At 33.2% G+C, this 23,202-nt stretch overlaps 1 protein-coding gene across 1 annotated transcript; it reads right to left on the reverse strand.

Moving 5' to 3' along the window:
* Positions 1-3,692: 3,692 nt before the first annotated feature.
* LOC143065374 (uncharacterized) lies at positions 3,693-18,079 on the reverse strand. Its single transcript, XM_076238910.1, has 6 exons — positions 17,785-18,079; positions 15,359-15,527; positions 6,464-7,200; positions 4,974-5,144; positions 4,543-4,649; positions 3,693-4,037 (listed from the first exon to the last, which is right to left on the reverse strand). Exons 1-6 carry the CDS (start codon positions 17,924-17,926, stop codon positions 3,837-3,839), a joined length of 1,527 nt encoding a protein of 508 aa, XP_076095025.1. The 5' UTR covers positions 17,927-18,079; the 3' UTR covers positions 3,693-3,836.
* Positions 18,080-23,202: the final 5,123 nt, after the last annotated feature.

A 23,202-nucleotide genomic window follows, 5' to 3' on the forward strand; every position in this document is an offset into this window, starting at 1 on the left:
TATCTATTTTTACAAGAGCAATAGCTGTTTACATAAAATTTGTCAAATTTCACAGGTGGAAACTGCAATGCATCTGGATCCACTATCAACAGGAAGTGAAGACGCTGCTGAATCCTGCAGTCTGCGCAAATACCAGACGACCTACAATGTACAGAACCATTTGTTCATAAAAAAACATTTAAAATACTGAAAATGAAGAAATATCCGTTGAAGGCCTGAAAATCTTTTACATGCGTCGATATTTTATTAAATGAATAAAAGGAGATGTAAGGTCAATGTGGCAACAGCCTTACAAAACAAAAACAAATAAGAAAGGTAATTCATAGGTCAACATAACATTGTCTTAGAAAGACTTTGACTTTGCAATTAGTCAAGATCTAATCGCTGAACGTGACTGTTTAAAATAATTTGCCAGGTGTTAAAATGTTCAGAGATGCATGATTTATTATTAGTTGTTAAAGACTTTGAACTAGCTGCCAGTACAAATGTAACTGTGAGTACTCTGAGATCGGTACTTAGTGTATTTTTGTTGTTGGGATGTACAAGTACCCTGCAACGTTCACTCTATGTTTTTGTTAGATGTATTTCTATGTATACCTATCTGATGAGTTAAGCCTTTTCCAACCGATTTGTATAGTGTGTTCGTTCGTGGAACTGTAATGCCTGTGTAAGGGTAGGATTGGACACCCGAACACATGTTTAACACATTCTGTATGTGCCTATCCCAAGTCCGGAGTTTGTAATTAAATATTTGTCGTTTGTTGCTGTGTACATATATGTTTTTCGTTTATCATTTTATGTCGTTAGTTTTCTCGTTTGAATTGTTTTACATTTGTGATTCCGGCAATCTAATTAAAAACCGATCTCTCATCGCTCCTGTTTCTGATATGTCGCGTGGGAGATCTAACGAAACCCGCTTTGAGGTCACATGTGAGTGACCTCGTATGTGTGTCTTTTTCTACCAATGAAATTGAGTCTTCCACGATCTTGGAAGTTTAACGTAAGGCAAAGGGATGTAACTCATTTTATTTACGACGAAATCGTCAGTCAAAATAATTCATAAACTTTTTTGATTGGCTTATTAATAGGTCGTCAACTCATTTGCATATCTTTATAAATTCATGACTTTTAGTTCACTCACATGTGACCTCAAAGCCGGTTTCGTCAGATCTCCCACGCGACATATCAGAAACAGGAGCGATGAGAGATCGGTTTTTAATTAGATTGTGATTCCGGGGCCTTTATGGCGTACTATGTTCTGTGGGCTTTGCCTATATATAGCTATTTCTAAAACCCGTACGATGACCTATATTTGTCAATTTATGTGTCATTAGGCCTGCTTTGATCGATTTTGTTTTGCGAGCAACTGGTACATCGTCTGTCACCATATACAAGGAAGTTATCAGGAAAACACACACGTGTACATGTCTTAGTCAAATGAATATTTCACTAGATCGTATGGCATTAAGGTTAAAAAAATGTCAGGTGGATAGATGCTATATTTTACATGTATGCATTGTCAATTCACTGTACAAATATGTATAACTTACACACACTCTCCTATGGGTATAAACTGTTGATACGGTGGGTTTCCACCAATAAAATGAACAATCTCTCTTTTTATACCGTCTGTATTTATCAGATGTGTATCACTTATATGGCTAAGGCGTCTGAAATAAACCATTTTTTATCAAATATATCGACAGATTAATTTTTTTTTCTTTTCTAGTGAACATGTCTTTTTTTAAGCTAACTCTGTATCATTTCTGTATTATATAAAACTTATTATTTCTGCATCAGTACTCATTACTAAATAACTATTTAGCATCATATATATATTACATGTTTTATCTTATAAGATATATAACATGTACTTACGTTGGGCAACAATGATCACCATCGTCATCTGATGGAAAGCCTGGTCTACCTTGGCTACCTGGTATGCCTGTGTTGTTACCTGGTTCACCTGGTTGTCCTGGCTTTACCGGTACATTATGCCGTAGATGTATAAGTCTATTAAGATTATCCAATTCGACAATAACATCTCGTGTGAAAAATAAATTGACAAACACTCTGTTGAAGTCGCCAAATGAATGTCCAGCACACCTCCCGTTGCTACAGAAGTTTCCCCCGAACGATTCGCGTCCTCCTACAAATGCAGGTTTTCCGAAGGGCGGAGCAGTAATTCTACCTTGGTGAGTGTTGGACCCGGTAATATTATAGGACCTGTTTGAACGGTCAAACGGGTCAATAAAGTTGTAAAATCCAGGATGTAAACTTTCATCGATGTACAGAATACCGTTTACAGGTTTTCTTTTATAAGTTCTATCCTGACTGTACTCACTTCCTACTATTACATAACATTTAAAGATGAACAGAAATAAGGTCAAGACTGGCGACATTTTTTGGTCAACACTCGATAGACTGATCATATACAGAATCTGCTGGTGTGTGCCTGCATGTTGTCATATATATTTACATTTAAAAGTAGGATTTATTATGCAGATAAAAAATTAATTCGCATTGATTTGTTCACTAAAACTTTTTATTATCGTAAACGGTTACAGTTTTGTGGTACATTTACATTAAAAAGATATTATAATAATTATAATAAAACAGTGCTATGAACTTTTTATATATTTTGTATACCTTTAGTATTCAGTCTTAACTCAAGTAAGTCAGAATATCATTATAAGTAGATTTGTAGTCAGGAAATCACGTATATGCCATTAAAAGAATTAAGCATTTATTTGTGAAGTCAAACAGGGTCATAGCCGATATAACTTAAATGAAGTGTTTGCTATGAGAGGTTTAATGCATTATATTTGATTTGCATAGGCTTAATATGAAGTAAATGCGATTCATTAGACTATAATAATAGATTTCGGACGAGTAAAATATATGTGTGCACTAGACACGCGTTTCGTCTTCATAAAACTCATCATTGGCGTTCAAATTAAGAAAATAGCCAAATAAAATCCGTAGTGGATAAGAACTAGTAGTGGATTGAAACCCCGACAAATTCTTAACAGTTGTACCAAACACTTAGAAAACACTTAGTTTTTAGAATACATCAACATTTTATATATAGAACATTTATAGAAAATGAACATAGACGACAAAATGTAGTGGGGTTATTGTTTTCGCTAGCAGTAAAAAAAAAGCGGGGAAAGTACACGTACGTCATTACAAAAGTCCTGATGTTCAGTAGTTGCCTTTTTCTTGACATGTAGAGTAAAACAAATGTACAGGAAATTGAAACCATTAGAGCATTTAAAATATGTAATATCTCAGATGATGAAATCCATTTTTCTTTAACTATAAAAAATCTAAGATAATGAAATCCATTTTTCTTTAAATATATTAAATTAATTAAAAAAAGCGAGAACCCTTTTTAAACTATTATATCGAAAACTAGTATGTCAATTTTAATGCACGGAACGTAAATGATAAACACGCGACTAAACTAAAACAGTCAACACCCAATGATATAAAAACATGTGTTTCCTTATCAAAGAATCATCAGAACTGGTAAAATTACCCATACATTAAAATTGTGACCATTTGGTCTTCTGCGTCAGTGAACGCGTACGTTTGTTTTAATCTAGAAATTGCTTTCGTCTGGATGAAATATATATATTATCATTTCATGTCCAAGAAAACTAAAAATAAATACTGCAACGCTAAAAACATTGATCATTAAAATTTGTTTCTTTTATTCCATAAGATATTGATAATGAATACAACCATATATACAAATCACGATGAAATAACAATGATGAATGGATGAATGCTAGACTCAGCTATAACGTTGTCCTTCAATACGTGCTGACGGTTTATTTTGGTTTATGAACCGCTGCGTCGTTCCAGTAATTCCAGATTTGTTTAGCAATATTTTGACCTGTACTTGGGAGATCCATAATTTTCAATTCGGATTTCGAATGAAACCTCAAAGGCTGACCTTTGATTTTTGCAGTGACGAACAATTTGCTGAAGGCAAAATTATCAGGATTCAAAGATTTCTGATCGAGCTCAACCTGAAAGTAAACACAAACAATAAAATTAAAAGGGGATAACCAAATAAAGAAATCATAAAACCGAAAAACTCAGGGATGATCTACGGAAAACGCAAGTTTGTGACACTCTACATTTTATAATGCTAGTAGTATTATTTATATAAAGTCATTTGGATATTGCTTACCTAGAATGAACACCATTCAAAGATACACAAAATATGATACCAGAATATGATAATCTGGACCGATAAATCTAATTGAATATGATTAATGATAATTTATTCTTGAAACACAGCAATGCTGAAAAGTTAAGTAATTTAGTTTTTTGATTTTAACATTTTAACATTTTTTGCAATGGATATTTCTATGCAATCAACTCAATTGTATTTTGTACACAGATACACGCACTCTTCCAAAGTGTGAATCATGTTGTGAGACCCATGTTAAAAAAATATTCTACACTGTATACTAGTAAATAAAACCAGCTACCAATATTTTCCATATCGTCCATACATGTACTTATTACCTTTGTCAGCATTTTTCTGTCAGATATAACAGTAGCTTCAATCTGTTCAAGTTCTTCTAATTTCAAATTTATTTGATTTATTTTGTCCACAATAACATCACCGCATTCTGCAAAAAAAAAGGTAAGAAAAATAAATCTATGTGGACAACAAATACGTGCCTTCACAACAAATGAAAGGGAGAAAAAAGAAGTTTACAAGTGAAAAAATATTAAAAGGAAGTTTTAGAAAGGACACACAATATGATTTCAAGTGTCAAGTAAAAATTAGATAACATAATTAAACAATTTAGACGGAAAAGGAAGCCGTTGTTTCGTCAAATGGACCATATCTAAGGAACGAATCGTGGTGACTATCATAAAACTATCAAAAACGAGAGCCAGTAAATCCAATGTCTATCACTAATCTAGTTATTGTACTAATGAATGTTTACCTTGTTGGATAACGTCTCCGTCAGTTATGTTGCTGGTTTGTGGACATGACTGACATCGTGTTCTATATTCAGCGCAGACAGTAGAATTTTTTGACATTACATCACATTGTACTTCATGTAATGGATCAGAAATAATTTGAGCTTGACGCTTCTTCCTTCCAAACATATTTGCTGAAAAAAAGATGTCTGATATTTTAGAGTTGTGTTTCTTTGTATACATTGTTATTCTGTAAACACCAGCATTCATATTACGATGTATTCGTTATGATACTGTTAATCATAGTGTCAATGAAAAGTAATTATCATATACTTAGACTAGATAACATATGATTTTTACCGTATGATAATAGCATTAAATTAAAGTGTTTTCCATATTTTTGTCGAATTGGTGCGTAGCGGGCTGATATGAAAAGTTTACCACATGCTTCGATTGTTATCACATGCCTTTCCGTAACGTTATCACATGGCATTCCGGTGATACTCGGCAAATTCCGGAAAATAAACTTCAATGCTACGTTTTCAGTGAAAAACATTAAAAGTAGTGTACAAAACAATTATTTGAATACTGGAAAGTATATTGTGTAAAATAATTAAATTAAATTAAAAAAAAAAAAAAAAAGAAAAAAAAAATTAAATAAATGCATTTTTGAAGTTTTTCTGAAACATAATTTAGAAAGTTACTTTAAAAAAGATGACTTTTCCAAACAATGTTCACTATGTATATTGTTGAATTATTTTTTTGTCGATTCGTCCATATTAAAATGTGTTTTTTTTTTCTCTGTTGAGGCATATATGATAGAAAGATTTCATATTGAATGTATCAAATTTTGGGTCCGACGTCCGTGAACTTTTTACTCTTTCAACTTCTTTTCGGGAACCACGTAAAAGGATCAATATATGAATCTGTTATTTTTTTCTACTGTTGAAACATATGATAAAAAGATCATAACATGTCATTTTTCATATCGCATGTATTATCAGCCCTCGGTCAATATCAGCCCTCGAGCCATGCGGCTCTTGAAAAATGCCATGTAATAATCTGATAATATGAGCTGTTCAGGACTTAAAGGTATACTAAGTAGTGTCAAGGGACTTAAAATCTTACATTGTAGGTGGTGGCTCGTTGTAAGTCAAAATAAGTTGAGGCTGATATTTTTCATTTTGATATTTTGTAAAGCTGAATCATTTGTTAAAAGTGCTGTTTGATGCTCTGTAAACATAGATGTCTTAAGAATTTTGTAAAGTGTCGAATATTGCTGTGGGTGAGCTAGAAAAGGGTACAGAGAACTCAACAATAAAACAAAAATCCAATTATCACTATCCATCTTCCCTCTCTTCATGTTAATACAATGAACGAATAGCACAACTATAATTTTGACTTAATTTAAAGGAACCATATAAAAATAACAATATTTTGGACGATTTCATACTAAAATATAAAACAAAGATTGAGACCTTGATTTGACATTGCACCTCTTTGTCATACTTACATAACATGTTGTTGAGTGACCGACCAAAGTTCTGTCTCCATTGGCCAAAACCTTGGTGAAAATTCTGCATCATATTGTTAACACCTTTTCGGACTCCTCTATTTACGTTGGGTCCGATATGAGAAACCATTCTATTTACGTTAGGACCTATTTGACTAAGTGACTGATGCATTTGCATTTGAGGACCTTGTTGCATCATGTGCATTCTGTGTCCAGCATTTGACCACATTTGATTTCCATTTTGTGATATCATCTGATTGACGTTCGGTCCAATCTGAGACAACGTATGGTCCATGCCCGTCATAGACTGGTGGATATCACTGCCGACTCCATCAAACATATGCTGAAGTTCATACTGCATGCCACTAAGTTCAGACTGCATGCCACCAAGTTCAGTATTCAGTTCGTTGAGCATTCTTTCTACTCCTTCATTCACTATATGTGACGTGTTCATATCACCAACAACGCTGTGCATCTGATTCACAAACATGCCGGCACTGCCACCAAAGTCGTTCGCAACACTTCGTAAATGTACATGTATAGTATCTCCCATACTTTTTATAGATGTTGCAAACGCTCCTTCCGGATTCATGACAGTTGTACAAGCCTTTGACTGTCCCCACATTACTGTACAAATTGTTGTGATTGGTCGTCCACGGTCATTTACAGAATTGGACACAGAAACACCGCCGCTATTTGGCGCTGATATTTGAATTGAACCGTTGCACTCTTTATACCTACAATTATGTACGAATACAATGAATACTTTAGTTTAAGTGTCAATTTACTGTGGAAAAGTAAATCTAAGTTGACCCAAATGAAGGGCTAGAAATCTTAATTTTACTGAATATATGGTTATATATCTAATTTTGATTAATTTAAAGACACAAAAAGGATCAGACCAAATGAGTGGGTCCGGTAAGACCCTTATTTGGCCCAAAATATAGCAGTTTTACCAAATTGTTAAAATGTAAACTTTTAGATATATATTGGAAAGAAGAATGATTCTGCTACATAAATTATGTGCTGTTTTTGACAATACAATAAACATATATCGGGTACTAGCATAATAAAGTTAGGCTAAATTACTGAAATCTTCACAATTTATGCATTTTAGTTAAATTTTGGACGGTTTTCGTCTTTAATGAAAGTGGCCGGATTTGTGTTCATTCATAATATTGAAATGTAAGTTGTATTTGATGTTAATACATAACATATATAAAGGTTGAGGATGAACACGGATGCGGCCACTTTCATTTTTGACAACAACGATCTGAAAATGACATTTTTGGGCATATACATGTATGATAGATTTTTCATATTACGGCTTGAATTGGAGCGTTTTTTAATGACAAACTCAGTTAAAATCTTTCACATCATATAATTGAATCAATTGAAATAGACACTTGAGTGTTTAAAAAGTGTTCAAAATCTTTCGTCAGAATAACATGAAATTTGAGGCCAAAATCGGACCTTTTCGGACCTACTCCTTTGAATAGGTCAGGAATATGACTTGATTTTGTCATTTGATTAGGGTCTTTTCGTTTTGAATTTTTCTTTTTTTGTTTATTTACTTTTTATGACGTCCTTTACTTTATATAAAGTACAAGACTTTCAATTATTACACAGAGCATGACAGTTGTGTAGACATACCTACAGAGGCAATGGAAACTTTGAAAGAAAACCAATTAAAGTAGACTTTTTTATTTCATAACATCAAAACTACCCATTTTTCTGCACTAGATACTCACGAGATGCTCAAAGCCAAAATATTTGCAAATCTTAAAACCATTGAAAAAAAATGCAGATCGTACAAACTAAAAAGGACTACAAGTAAAACTTGAGCCAAACAAGGAATCAGAGCTTTGTATAAGAGATATATTCCTTAATTTAAACTGAATAATTTACGAAATTTTCACACATTTTAATTCCATAGGTAGGCAGTCGGTAGGCAATACATTTACGACAAAATATCAAGCTGTTACTTAAAATACATACGATATAACCTCTGGACAGCTTAGAGTGGAACTGCATAACAAATGTTCTTGCAGCTATTTAGACTTGAACTTTAAATTTACATTTTGTGGTATGTACAAGTATCTTGAATGTATTTGTCTTTGTCTATGGTTTATGGACCAAGGACCTCATACTTAATTACTCTTAATTTGTTAGTTATCTCCCATGTGGGAAGGTTGGACGATTTTGAGCTCATCATGAAAACTTAAATAATTCGGATATTTCAATGCACAAAATGAAGATTTTGATGATTAGTGTAAAATATTAACTTTGATGGTTACAAGCACGACTTTTTTGCAAGAACATGTGAAAAAAACCATTGTTATTTAAGTGAATTTCGTCTTGGATCTCTACAAATGTGAATAATACTCATGAACTGTAAGTCTGTTTACATTATATATACATTGTATACCAGATAGGAAAATACTTATAAATATGTAAACAATCTTCATACATATGCCTAGAAAGAAAAGCAAGCCAAAAAAAAGATTTAAAACTATGTCATCTACCACTCAGTCCACACCGACAACAATGTCGGGTGCAAAAGATAAAATCAAAAATACGTCCAGCAAACCAGAGCCTATTACATCTACACCTATTGCAACTTCATCTATTAAACCACACCATGAGCAGAAACGAAAGCGTGAAGCATTGTCTTCCGATTCTTCTGCAGATTCTTTCGTCCTTGATCTTGATTCAGAACAAATAAAAGTCAAAATTCAGAGGATAATCGAAGAATCCGTTAATGTGGCTACAGAAGCAGCTATCCAAGCTGCCAAAAAAACTATCCAAACTGGTCTCGAATCCATTTTTAGTCACAGAATTGACATCTTAGAAAGCAGGATCTTTGACTTAGAAAAGAACTACGATAAACAACTTGAATGGAATAGTAAACTTTCGAAAGATCTCGTCGAACTTCTAAACGACAATAAAGCTAAAACATTGAAGATATCCACACTTCATTCAGAGCTGAACATGGTACATAAAGACTTAAAACAACATCGTTTCCAAATAAATGAAACTGCTCAATATACAAGAAAAAACACCGTGAGAATATTTGGAATTGTACAAACAGAGGAGAAAGAAAATACTCATGATGTCGTTCAAAAACTATTGAAAGAAAAGCTCTCTCTTGATAACATTGACATCGAAATTGCACACAGAATAGGTCCGGTCAAAGATTCTGATGAAAATGTTAACACCAGAAGACCAATCATCTGCAAAATGCTCCGTAGAACTGATAAAATCAAAGTCATAGCATCCCGTCGTAAACTTAAAGGCCAAAAAGTTTCTATTAGTGATGAACTTACTAAACTAAACTTTGAACTTTTAAAAAGTCTACAGGAACATGAGCTTATAGATCAAGCTTGGTCTTACAATGGTAAAATCTTTGCTAAACACAAAAACAATGATATCAAAAGAATAATTGACATTGCTGATGTTAGTAGAGTCTTCGTAAGCTGATCTATTTACTGAAATCACATGTAGTACTGCTGAAAAACTTGTTGTTTCTCGTGAGTTGATGCATTTTCTTTATAATATATATACATATAACCTTATTTATGTTGATTCATGTAACCGATTATTTTTATATTTGTATAAATATATATCCTTAATTGTAAAATTGTTTTACTAATCTCATGAGCAACAGATTCCCATGGTTTGCTTCAGTTTCTTTTTTTTTTTTGGAAATATATCACTTTTGAATTCTTCAATAGTTAAGTTAACAGCAATAAACCTCTTAATCTGTAAATATCAGTGTTATTCATTTTTTTATTTTTTTTTCTGATCCTTTTTAGTTTAAGTTTTAATGATCCTCTTTTTTTTTTTTTTTTTTTTTTTTTTTTTTAGTCTTGATAATAACCAAATCTCAAATTATTTAAGGCATATAAAGTATGTTGCCAAATTTATAATGCTTAATTGTTTATTGTGTGCATTGGATATCCGTTTGCCTGTATTCATTTCTTTTAATTTTTTTTTTTTTTTTTTTTTTTTTTTTTTTCGCTATGTGTACCCTGTTTGTATTTTTTTGTCAACTTGTATTATATTGTTTGTTTATGTATACGTTTTGCTTAGTGATCCATAATCCCGCAACATTCCACTTGCTTACCTATGATCGGGGTTGATCAGTATAGAGCGTGTATCGGACGATTTCATAATACTATTGTATCAAAGCAATTACGAATAAACAGTTCTCACTTTTTGAATAGCACCTTGTCACACTCTCGTTACGTGTACGTCTTTTGTTCAGTTATTACTGTTCTTTCATTTTCTGTTTCACTACACAAGCTAGCAACGATGATATTTTTATTACTAGTCACATCGGGAACTATTCATCCTAATCCGGGTCCGTCCGGGGATCTATCTGTATGTCACTTAAATGCACGTAGTTTATATTCTTTTGATACCGTATTAAAGTCCAACCGAACTAAGCTAGATGAAATTGAGTTCGTCCTGTGTAACGAACTCCAATATGATGTGATCTGTATAAGTGAAACTTGGTTAAAACCAGATATATCATTTGAAGATATTAAGATTGATAATTATAATACTTACAGGCGAGATAGGGCTGACGGGTTTGGTTACGGTGGTGTAGCCATATATGTTTCCGACCGGCTATATTCTATGCGCCGTCAGGAGTTAGAAATACAGGGTCTCGAATTCTTATGCATTGAAGTCAAAACCAAGGATAAGTCTATCCTTGTTAGTGTTTGTTACCGACCGCCGAATGTAACGGCAAATGAACGTAAAAAATTCACTGATAGCTTTACTGCAGTCATTGAAAATATGAAATCACACAGCCCAGATGTGTGCCTGATTCTAGGGGACTTCAACGACCGGTGTGTTTCATGGTTTGATAGTCATAGTCACAGCGAGCTCGGTCTAACTCTTTTTAATCTGGCCCATAGGTATGGTCTATCACAATTAATTGATGAACCGACCAGGTATACGGATAGCAATGCGACATTGTTAGACCTTATATTCACTGACAATGAACGTTGTGTATCGGACTTCGGAGTTAGCCCACCCCTTCTTAATCTCGACCATTGCATTATTTTCTGTAAACTATCCCTCAAAGTAAGTAAATCACGTGCCTTTCAGCGTCGTGTTTGGAATTACAAGTCAGCTGATTTTAATAGTCTGAATACCGCATTATTAAACGCTCCCTTTGATTCCGCATATGAAATTTTTGACGATGTAAACGACATTGCTAGTTATACGAGTGATCTTATCACCTCCGCTTGTTCTGAATTCATACCGAATAAAATAGTAACTATTCGTCATAGGGATAAACCATGGATGAGTAACGAGGTTAGGCGAGCGATTCGCAAGCGTGATCGTTGCTTCAAAAAATATCAACGGACTCGAAGAGACGAAGACAAGTTATATCACATAGTTGCTAGGAGAGAGGTCAATCGCTTAAAACGAGACGCAAAGCAAAGATATGAAATTAATATCATTCGCTCATTTTCTAGAGAAAACCTTAATCCTAGGAAATTTTGGTCCCTTAGTAAATCTGTGTTAGGTTACAATTCAGATAGAACTATCCCCCCTTTAAAAGATAACATGAATCTGATATCTGATGATCTTGAGAAAGCAGAACTCCTTAATTGTTATTTTTCTGCTCAGATGCACATGGGTCAACATGAAAATGACTTGCCCGCTCTACCGCCATTATCTTTTCTTACAGTAGAGCGTCTTCAGGAGATAGTAGCTGTCGAAGAAGATGTTCTTAAATATTTACGCCAATCTAACCCCCATAAGTCATGCGGCCCAGATGGTATATCAAACCATATCCTAAAGTACTGTGCTCATTCTCTGTATAAACCACTCACTAAACTCTTTAATTTCTCACTCCATTCTGGAGTATATCCATCTCTCTGGAAAGTATCTAATGTGTGCCCAGTGTACAAAAATAAAGGCGATAAAAATATCATGTCTAATTATCGACCAATTGCTCTACTATCATCTGTGTCCAAGATCCTTGAAAAAGTCATCTACAAGGCTATCTATGAGTTCTGTGAATTTAATGACTTACTCATCAGTGAAAATTCGGGCTTTAAGAAAAACGACTCAACAGTGAATCAACTAATTACTATTACTCACGAAATTTACAAGTCATTAGATAGCGGTAAAGATGTATGTACAATCTTTTTAGATGTTTCAAAGGCCTTTGATAAGGTTTGGCACAAAGGCCTGATTTTCAAACTTAAACAATTTGGCATATGTGGCTCACTTTTGTCTCTTGTAGAGAATTACCTCTCAGGTCGTACTCAAAGAGTCGTTATTAATGGTCAGACATCATCGAGTCAAAACACCTATGCTGGTGTACCCCAGGGCTCTATACTCGGTCCTTTGCTTTTTCTTATATATGTGAATGATATTAAAGATGGAATTGTCAGCAATATCAAACTGTTTGCTGATGATACGTCCCTTGTCAAACAAATTGATGACATCTCTGATTGTTTCCAAACTCTGAACAGTGACCTCGTCACGTTGAACACATGGGCCCAGCAATGGTGTGTAACATTCAATGCAGAAAAAACGGAGTATCTTATTATTTCTAAGAAGAAGCAAATACCACACTACCCTCCATTGATCTTAAATAATGTAAATATAAAGAGAGTTACATGCCATAAACATTTAGGTCTTATCTTGAATGATAAACTTTCTTGGACCGATCATATTGCTGATATTTGTAAGAAATGTCATAATAAACTGAACACTATCTTGAGGATGCGACATATATTACCTAGATTATGCATTGAAAAATTATATAAAACATTTGTTCGTTCATTGCTAGATTATGCAGATGTCATCTATGATAACTGCACTAGCGCCGATTCTGCAAACATTGAGCATGTACAGAGACGTGCCTGCATTATATCTACTGGGGCAATCAGGGTCACAAAACATGTCACTTTATTGAAAGAGGTTGGTCTTGAGCTTCTCAAAACACGCCGTCAAGTTCATAGACTTACATACTTGTACAAAATTAAAAATCATCTTGTCCCAGATTATCTTTGTAATTTTCATCCATTGTTCCATCATAATACTGAAAACTATAACTTAAGACGACATGCTAACCTGATACCCATCAGGTCAAGAACAGTAGCATACTATAACTCTTTTCTTCTAGCTACGATTAGAGACTGGAATAGTTTGTCAGCTGAACTAATTACAGCAACATCTTTGGCAAGTTTCAAAAGGTTGTTAAAGAAGAATCTCAATTTGTGTAGTAAAAAAATATATTCACGAGGACATGGTTATGAGAAAAAGATTCATACTAGATTACGCTTAGGGCTTAGTGCTCTTAATGACCACTTGTATAAATATAATCTAACATTAAATAGGTTTTGCGATTTCTGCCCAGGTAACTGCATTGAAAACACTGAGCACTATTTAATTCATTGCGCCCGTTACACGAACTATCGGATTACTCTTCTACTTGGAATTAAGAATCTGCTTTGTCCAGATATAAATATAGCAATGTTGCGGGATCTATGTCCCAACTATCTGAGCAAAATATTAATAGAAGGTAGTGATGATTTGTCTGATGATACTAACTTAGAGATGTTTGAGTGTGTGTTTCGATTTATTAAATCTTCGAACAGATTTTCTCGATAGCTTAAAAACTTTTTTTGACCTGATTGTGCTCAAAATTGTCTTTCCATAATCACTATTTTATATTACTGAATCATACATGTTTGTTAATTCGTGTGCATGTGAGTAAGAATGAGCGAGTGATTGGATGGGTGTGTAGTATTTGTATGTCTTGTCCTGTACATATTGTCTTGTCTTGTGTTTAACATGTTTGTATTCAAAACTTTGATAATTGTGAATCTGTATATATCTATGTTGAGGAGATCCACGCGTAGCCTCTGGCTGTTGGCAATCCTCTTTAAATAAATAAAGAATTAAATTAAATTAAATAAAATTACTCTAGGCCAAGTCGGACCCAGGGTGAGTCCATTCCCTGGGTTGGCAAAAATGGTGCATCGTGTACACAAATGGTGCAACATGTAACATGCATTTTAATGTAATATTTTAATTTATTCATCAATTTGTCTATCACTGGTAATAAAGTTGTCATTACATACCCTTAGGCGAAATACATGTATCTTGACATGTATGTTTATACAATAATGTTTGGAGTAATTATGTTTAAAAGTTTAAAAATCATTCAATCGCCAAAACAAAATCCTAGCTATATATAGACTAAACATACATTTGGCAAGGATGAGAAATCTTGTAAAAAGGACCAAGAAGAGACAAGAGCCCGACAAAGCACAACTTTATGTTCCTTGACAATATTGAGAAAAGACGGTCTATTATATACACACTTATATTGATGCACTGATGCACGTGGGTTGTTATTATTTACATTTGAACTTGAAATGATTGTTGATACGTTTGCATCCACGAAAAAAAGAATTTGGAATAAATTATAAGTTCCGTTTAACCATTTTTTTAGTTGTTACTTTTATCAAGACATTAATAATTATCAATGAAATAAAATAGAAATTGTATGAAAGTTCGTATACCATCTAACAAAGTTTTTTGGTTGAAAAGGGCGAATTTCAAAAGCGCAATATTTGTTCGAAATCATATCTAAAATATGGTTTCAAAGCGTTCAAACAATAGCGACATTACATTTCAGAAACAAATGTTTAAAGTTTTTTCCACAGAATGGTGCAAATACCTAAATAAAATGACAGTCAAGACATTTCTTAGAAAAAAGTACCACGTGATAATGAAAAGCTCCAACACCAATGAGACAGCCGTTAAAAATCATCTGTATATAACAGTTTACTGTAAAATAGATGCAAATAAACTCTTATACGTTCAATTGAAATGCTATTAAAAACAGAAACTGACCTATTTTGGCATTTCATATCAACACATTGTACACAATCGTAGTATTTCTGATCCACTTTCTGCTGACAATCGTTTACTTCCGGTTCTATAGATTTCATCACTGCGTGCGCCGTAGAAAGTTCATCTCCTACAATCTTCAGCAAAGCTTTTCTTGTTTCTCGATTCAAGGCTGTAAAAATAAAACATACGCAAAAGTGAAAAACGGGTCTCACAGGATTATCTCGGGTGCCCCAGAAAGGTGAGAATATATCCTGCTCCACATGTGACGTCCGTTGTGTTACTGCTATAAAATATGTGTAAACGATATATCAAGTGAATATCTTTATACGTGTTTTTATGTTTATTGAAGGACACACTTTTCCTATAATTCCTTTAATCCAATTCACTTGAACTTTGGTGGATAGTTTTCTCAGTGGCAATCATCATGAATCATACAACACCCTTACTTTTACATTGAACAAGCATTTTTATGTAAATCTTTTGTTTGGTGCTCCGTATCAATCCATTGAGTTGAAACATTTGTAACTGATTTTTACACATTGTTCTTGTGCTGTTGTCCAAGGTTAATAAAGAATATACTGCCCACAAACATGTTTAACCCCGGCACATTCTGTATCTGCCTGTCTCAAGTAAGAGTTTTAAAAATGAGCTTATTTGAGATGTTAAAGACAAAACATATACAGATAAAGAACTGTATTGGAGTTCTGATTTGTGATTGATATCAATTAGTATGATTCAGAATAGGAGGAATGTGGATTTTACAGAATTCCAATTAGTAGTGCAACAGATATGTTGGAAAAGCAATAATTAATGTGACATGCCACCACATACACAACACATGTTTACTAGTTTGTTACATCTTAACATGTCATACGATAAACCACTTAATACAAAATACTTGTTTGTAAACACCTTGACAAGTAATAAACAATTTTCTGTCTTATTTGTGATAGTTTCTGGTAAAAAATGTCCGCATGTTTTCTTATGATTAACGCCTTCATCTGTATTTATATAAAACAATACGACGTTTTTCCTAATGATGTAGGGGAAACTATAAGATTTGACCATTCTGCGGTTGACTCGGCGAAACAAGTCAATTCTCATACTTATTAGATTTTCATAATTTTATAATTCAAGAAACATTTAACGTAAATTCTGTTGTGTCTTTATAACCTGATCATTGCTTTCAACTCTGGTGGATGGTTGATAGTTGTTTCATTGACAATCATACCACATCTCTTTGTGTAAGTGATAGAAAAATACCAATTTAATTGAACAGAAAAGTTATTAATACCAGATCATCAATTTGACATTGACATGTGTCTCTTTCTTTTTATACAATCTGTAACTGCTTATCATTTTTGAAAGCCTGAGGTGTGCATGTTTTTTTTAGATAGCCTTAATAAGATTATAACACAATGTTGACTTCTGTATTTGTGCCATTTTTACCTATTATGTCTGTTTGTTTTGTTCACGCATCTTTGTCAATATAATGGAATTTGATGCGACTGTCATACAAGTGAGAGATTAAGCTAGCTATAAAACCAATTTCCATCTACTTTTTTCTACATATGAAAATGCTTGTACCAATTCACGAATATGACAGTTGTTATCCATTCGTTTGATGTGTTTGAGCTTTTTGATTTTGCCATTTGAATTTTCTTCGGAGTATTTTTTGTGATTTAACTTTTGAAATCATTGAACATTATTTACAAATGATTGAAATCTGACATTATGCCAAGCAATATTATTCGGTTTTCAATGAATTGGTTTGTTAATCATGTAAATTGCATTTATAGATTGATAAACCGAAAATACAATTCTAGTGAGCTGAATGTTAGCAATGGTGTGTGTCAAGGGGGTGATAAACCGAAAATACAATTCTAGTGAGCTGAATGTTAGCAATGGTGTGCGTCAAGGGGGTATTTTATCATCTCACTTATTTCAATTTTTATATTATAACAGATGAGCAAAAGCTAATGATAATTGCTATTTCAAAAAGATATTTTAATGAAGGCTTAGCACTTGTAAATATTTTTTGTTATGCTGATATCAAAAACAAATTCGATTAAAAACAATGTGAAGTCAACACCTTTGACATACGAAAAAATCAAACTGCCCTTACAGACAAAATAAACAAAACTATTCAGAGTAGAAGAGATAAAAAAATATGATTAAAAAAATCTGGATGAAAGTATATAAAGTATATGAAGATCTATAATGAGCTCAAACTTTATCTATATGTGGTAATTTATTTGAATTTTTTGATGAACATACATATCTTGGACATATGATTTGTAATGCTGATTATGACATAAAGAGACAATATATACAGGAAAGTTAATATATGGACCCTTTGAGTCTGAAATAAAGATTATCTTATCTTATCGTACAACTTGCAACTATTGCTTCAAACTAAAACTTACTTTGTAAATTAGTTGCGTCAAGTTCCTTCAGTGACGATTGCACAGAAGCTTTTTTCAAGTTTGGCGGTGTTGTTGGTAATCCAGAAACTAAAGTAAACGGTAGAGCTAAAGTCAAACATACGATATACATTGTATACTCCATCTCTATAATGATTATATAACTTCTCGTCAACAGATAAAACTTATATTTATGTCGATTGTCAATGTCACTTGCTTATTACTAATACATTTATTTACCTGTTTGTACGATGTGATACGGACACCTATAATTAATTCAAGAATGGCGATTTTTACAAGTACAAAACTTAGTTGACTAAACTGTACTTGGTATATGTAATTAGATGTAATGTCCTTATTGAGAAGATGGATTAGTTCTCGTACATGTATAACTATAAAAACATCTCCTACAGAATGTGGTATCGCCTTTCCGTAAACATGTGAATTGTGTTCCTGTAAAAAAGCATGTCAGTCGTGATGTCTGTTATATTGACAAGCGTGCATCATACCACCTACGTTGGAAGACCGATTCTAAAAAAAATAATATGCAATAACAGTTTTTCACTGTGACAATGGCCAGATTTTGAGAAATATTGCAGTGATAATGGCCATACAAAAGTCTTATTCAAAAACAAATGTTCGAGAGACAACTTTTCAAATCGACACTAAGGTTGAAACAACTTTAATGCGACCAAAGAACACACGGCTATATATTTGCTATAGATATTGCCCGATTGTCTATCCGGTTCAATGCTTATTATCGGTACTTGGATATAAGAAGATGTGTGGTATGAGTGTCAATGAGACAACTCTCTATCAAAGTCACAATTCATAAAAGACAACACGGAACCTTGGTGCCGGTTGTCGGGTTAGCCCTATTGTCCATATGATCAAAAGTTTAATATCCATATTGTAAGTATTGTCCGATTGTCCATAATTTTCAAAGCTTAGCAACTGTTTTGTTAATATTGCACGATTTACCGTGTAAATATAAAACTGAGAGGGTGTGGTATGATTGCTTTACACGAGACAATTTTACAAAAGACCAAATGACATAAGTTAACAAATATATGTTACCGTACTGTCTTCGTCGATGACTCATTCTTTAAGGTCAACTATGAAAGGCTCCGAAATGAAGAATGTAAAACAATGATCGACCGTGCAAGGACTGTATTGCCAGTCAAGGTATTTAAAAACTTTCATTTGTTATTGATGTAAAACAATTCAAACGCCAGAAACTGTGTACAATACAATGTGAACAGAAAACAAACATAATATACATAAAAAAAAACTGGATTACAGGCTACTGATTTGGGACAGGCACACACGGAAGCTTATTATCTATACAGTTAAAGTCTGTACTTTGAGTAATGCCCGATTGTCCATACGATTCAAAGCTTATTATTTGTACTTTAAATATTGTCCGTTTTTCCATACGATTCAAAGGTTATCATCTGTTACTGTACTTTAAGTATTGTCCGTTTTTCCATACGGTTCAAAGGTTATTATCTGTACTTTAAATATTGTCCGTTTTTCCATACGGTTCAAAGCTTATTATCTGTACTCTAAGTATTACCCGATTGTCCGTACTGTTCAAAGCGTATACTATGTACTACGTGTAATGCCCGATTGTCCTTTCGTTGTTTACATCTTGCTAAAACTGTTTTTCGTTGAAAATTGGTAATGCTGTTTTCACACTCAAACCAAGGTTATTTGCCTACTATTATCATTTAATAATGACTAGTTAGGTCTTTCCACTTTTCTGTGGAAAGACCTATTGGTTTTCTTCTGATTTTGTTTTCTTCCGCCTAATTTTGTTCTTGTGATAAATATTTGTTCCGCAATATGGTTCGAGACCAAAATTATTTCGTAGAGCATTTCTTTTAGAAGATAAATGAAAATTAAAAAAATCCCACCTGCGCTTTCTCAATGAAATTTTTACAGTGTGTTGTACTACTTTTGGGACAAATTATATCAAAATTATAGAAAACTTTATCGGCTCTAACTCAAAATATGGACAATTTTTGTTTAGGGCATCTTGAAATCTTTTGACAGCTTCCGAAGTGCTAATTTTCAACCTTTTTCAGCTGGATCAAATCACTACTTTCCTTCAAAATTCTGAACCCAAAGTTTTTTACAGTGTAATTTCACCCCTTCTTGCAATTTGACGCATTAAACATGGAGAAATAAATTGGGAATGGGTATAAAAATTAATGGCAAGTAACCCACTGTCAACACTATGGACTATATTTGTGAACTACGAAAATCAAGGGACGACAATTGTGGTCTCGGACCATATGTCGCTTATATAAAATTGCTCGCTATATCCTTTGCATGATTTTTCCTATTTTGACCGAAGCGATATGAACACTCCATATGAGAGTTATTTCCCCTTATGCATTTGATATAAGTGATATGAATTTCTATCTTGTAAACCAAAAGTGATAGAGACCTAGGATCTTTTGATTTGAAATCCTTTGCCCCAAAAAATGAAAATTAGGTCAAGGTCATATTCTAAATTTTGAATTTAGCTCATTTTCAAAAACCGTTTAAGATATCGACAAACTAGTTTTACTAAATTGTAAGTTGCAACATATCGTAACACGTAAATTTTGATTGCAAGGGTAATTTGAACGTAAAAGGGAGTTTTCTCACCTTTTGTATTTGAAAATATGTGTATGGTGATATAACTCGTTAACCAAAAATAATTAAGACCTATGATCTTTCGATTTGAGGTACTTGGTTAAATTGATCTGAAGGTCATAGTTTAATTTGACGTTCCAGATATTGACCTTGCTTTTACCTCATACGTATACATGATAAAGCCATAACACCTTTTGCAATAGGTTTCAAACCATTTAACCTTGTAAAAAACAACCGGAAGTGACCTGGTGTACAACGGAAGTAGGTATTTTTTGTACTTATTAATATGAAAGTATATAGAACCAGATATTTTTTGAATCAGTGTCAAGTTAATATTCAAATAATATCGGAAGTTACATTTTTTCAAACCGGAAGTAACAAATTATCTCCCTTATTTAAAAAATATTGTATAGAAACCATATATTTTTGGAATCAGCGTACAATAAGCTATCATTTGACCATTCAAATGACATTTTAAACCTACTTTTACTACTTGCATATTAAAATTCGTGGTGTTTGGTGGAAGACCTTCAATTGTTCTCTGAACAATTGGTTTTTAATTAAGTTATATATTTATTCACTTTGGAATACAGCATTTCCTACGACGTGAAACTCAATCTTAATTGCATTTTAGTAGTATGCATGACAGTTTTTGTTTAGTGTGTCAAGAAGCGAGTTCTAGGCATAGAATTTTGTTATAAATAAAAAAAGTTGTGTTATGATTGCCAATTATACAACTTTTTACAAGAGACCAACATGACTCAGAAAGTAACAGCTATAGATCAGCTTACAAACTATAAGAGTGAACAGAGCTCATACCACAATGTCAACTATAAAATGCCCAGAAATCTCAAATATAAAACAAATGAAGCGCTTTTTCCACTTCAACGAAATATTTGGCGGCGTAAGTCTTTTGTAAAATTGTGTTCCCCAAATACAACTGTCATAATATAATTACGTTAAAACTCGATTCCACTATCGATGTGTATAGTTTTTGATAAACCCCAAGCCATAACTCCCACGGAAACAAATTTGCCGATTTGATCACCATGCACTCTAACTGAAAAAAATAACATAACAAAAATATCGAACTCGAGGAAAATTCAAAGCAGAAAGTTCGTAGTCAAATGGCAAAATCAATAGCTCAAACACATTAAACGAATAGAACACAACTGTCACATTCTTGACTTGATATAGGCATTATCTTATGATGAAAATGGTGGATTAAACCTGGTTTTATAGTTAGCTATACCTCTCACTTGTATGACAGTCGCATAAAATTCCATTATATTAATAACAATGTGTGAACAAAACAAAAAGACAATACGAGTAAAGCAGTCAACATTGTGTATTGATCTAAATCATTATAAAGCAATCAAATATGTAACAAAGAAACACAAAAAGGCATATAAAAAAATCACGTAAACAAAAATGACAGACAAGAATACGACATCTTTTACGTTCAGGTATTTCACATCCAATCTTTTATGGTAATATTCTTTACAATGCACAAAAATGTCAGTATTCACCTAAAAGTTTACAAAACCTTTAAACAGACTTATTAAGAAGGGATATAGTTACGACACTGTCATTAAAGATTGCATATTTTGGCTTTAATATTGATTCACTTATAGGGTCTTTGAATCGGAACTAAACACATTTATTTAAAAAAAAAAACACTTGTTGGCATGAAACGGGTTATGTTCTTCTCATATATTTTATGATAGTATGATACTAAACTCCTAACGGGAGCGATTATGTCTTATATTCATATGATGAAGATATTCATATGATGAAGACATGCATAATCTTTCAATCAGTTTAATTGAGGTCTGGAGCTGGCATGTCAGTTAACTGCTAGTAGTCTGTTGTTATTTATGTATTATTGTCATTTTATTTATTTTCTTTTGTTACATCTTCCGACATCGGTCTCGGACTTCTCTTGAACTGTATTTTAATGTGCGTACTGTTATGCGTTTACTTTTCTACATTGTCTAGAGGTATTGGGGGAAGGTTGAGATCTCATAAACATGTTAAACCCCGCCCCAATTTTGCGCCTGTCCTCCTGAATATCAGGCACAATCCCTCCCATTAGGGGTTTAGTATCATTGAAGACCCATTGGTGGCCTTCGGCTGTTGTCTGCTCTATGGTCGGGTTGTTGTCGCTTTGGCACATTCCCCATTTCCTTTTTCAATTTTAATAATTTACCATAGCACAACAACACAATGACGGGATGTATCAGAAAAGAACCACGTCGAATGGATATCACTTAAACTAGTCTAAACAGTAAAGGTAATATTCATAAAGACAAATAAAAGAATACAATAACACATCATTAAGATGACAAAAACAACATCAGTATCTAGAATCTATACTTCAAGACCTCCGTGTATTATTTGTGAAGATAATACGGAATATTTATCTACAAGGTCTTGAATTGGTACCTTCGGATGTCTTTGTTTTTGGATATAAAAAAATGTGGTCGTTCTTTTACAAAGCTTTGACTTTTAACTCAGACACTAGTGACGTTTTACAAAGTCTAACTAGCAGCTGCAGGCTCTTGACTACCGAATAAGTTGAGAAATGTATATCCCATATGCAGGTGAAGTTGGTATGTAGGTACTACTGACCGACAGTTTTGTTTTTAAGTAAAGTGTTCAACAAACCAGAGTATTATATATTTGTACGAATCTGCAAGGTTAATGTCGTGGTTTCCGCAGGAGAACGGAAAAACTGATTTCTACACAGAATCAATCTTAAAATGTATTAATTTGGTT

Source organism: Mytilus galloprovincialis, chromosome 2, assembly GCF_965363235.1.
Source record: "Mytilus galloprovincialis chromosome 2, xbMytGall1.hap1.1, whole genome shotgun sequence".
NCBI lineage: Eukaryota > Metazoa > Mollusca > Bivalvia > Mytilida > Mytilidae > Mytilus > Mytilus galloprovincialis.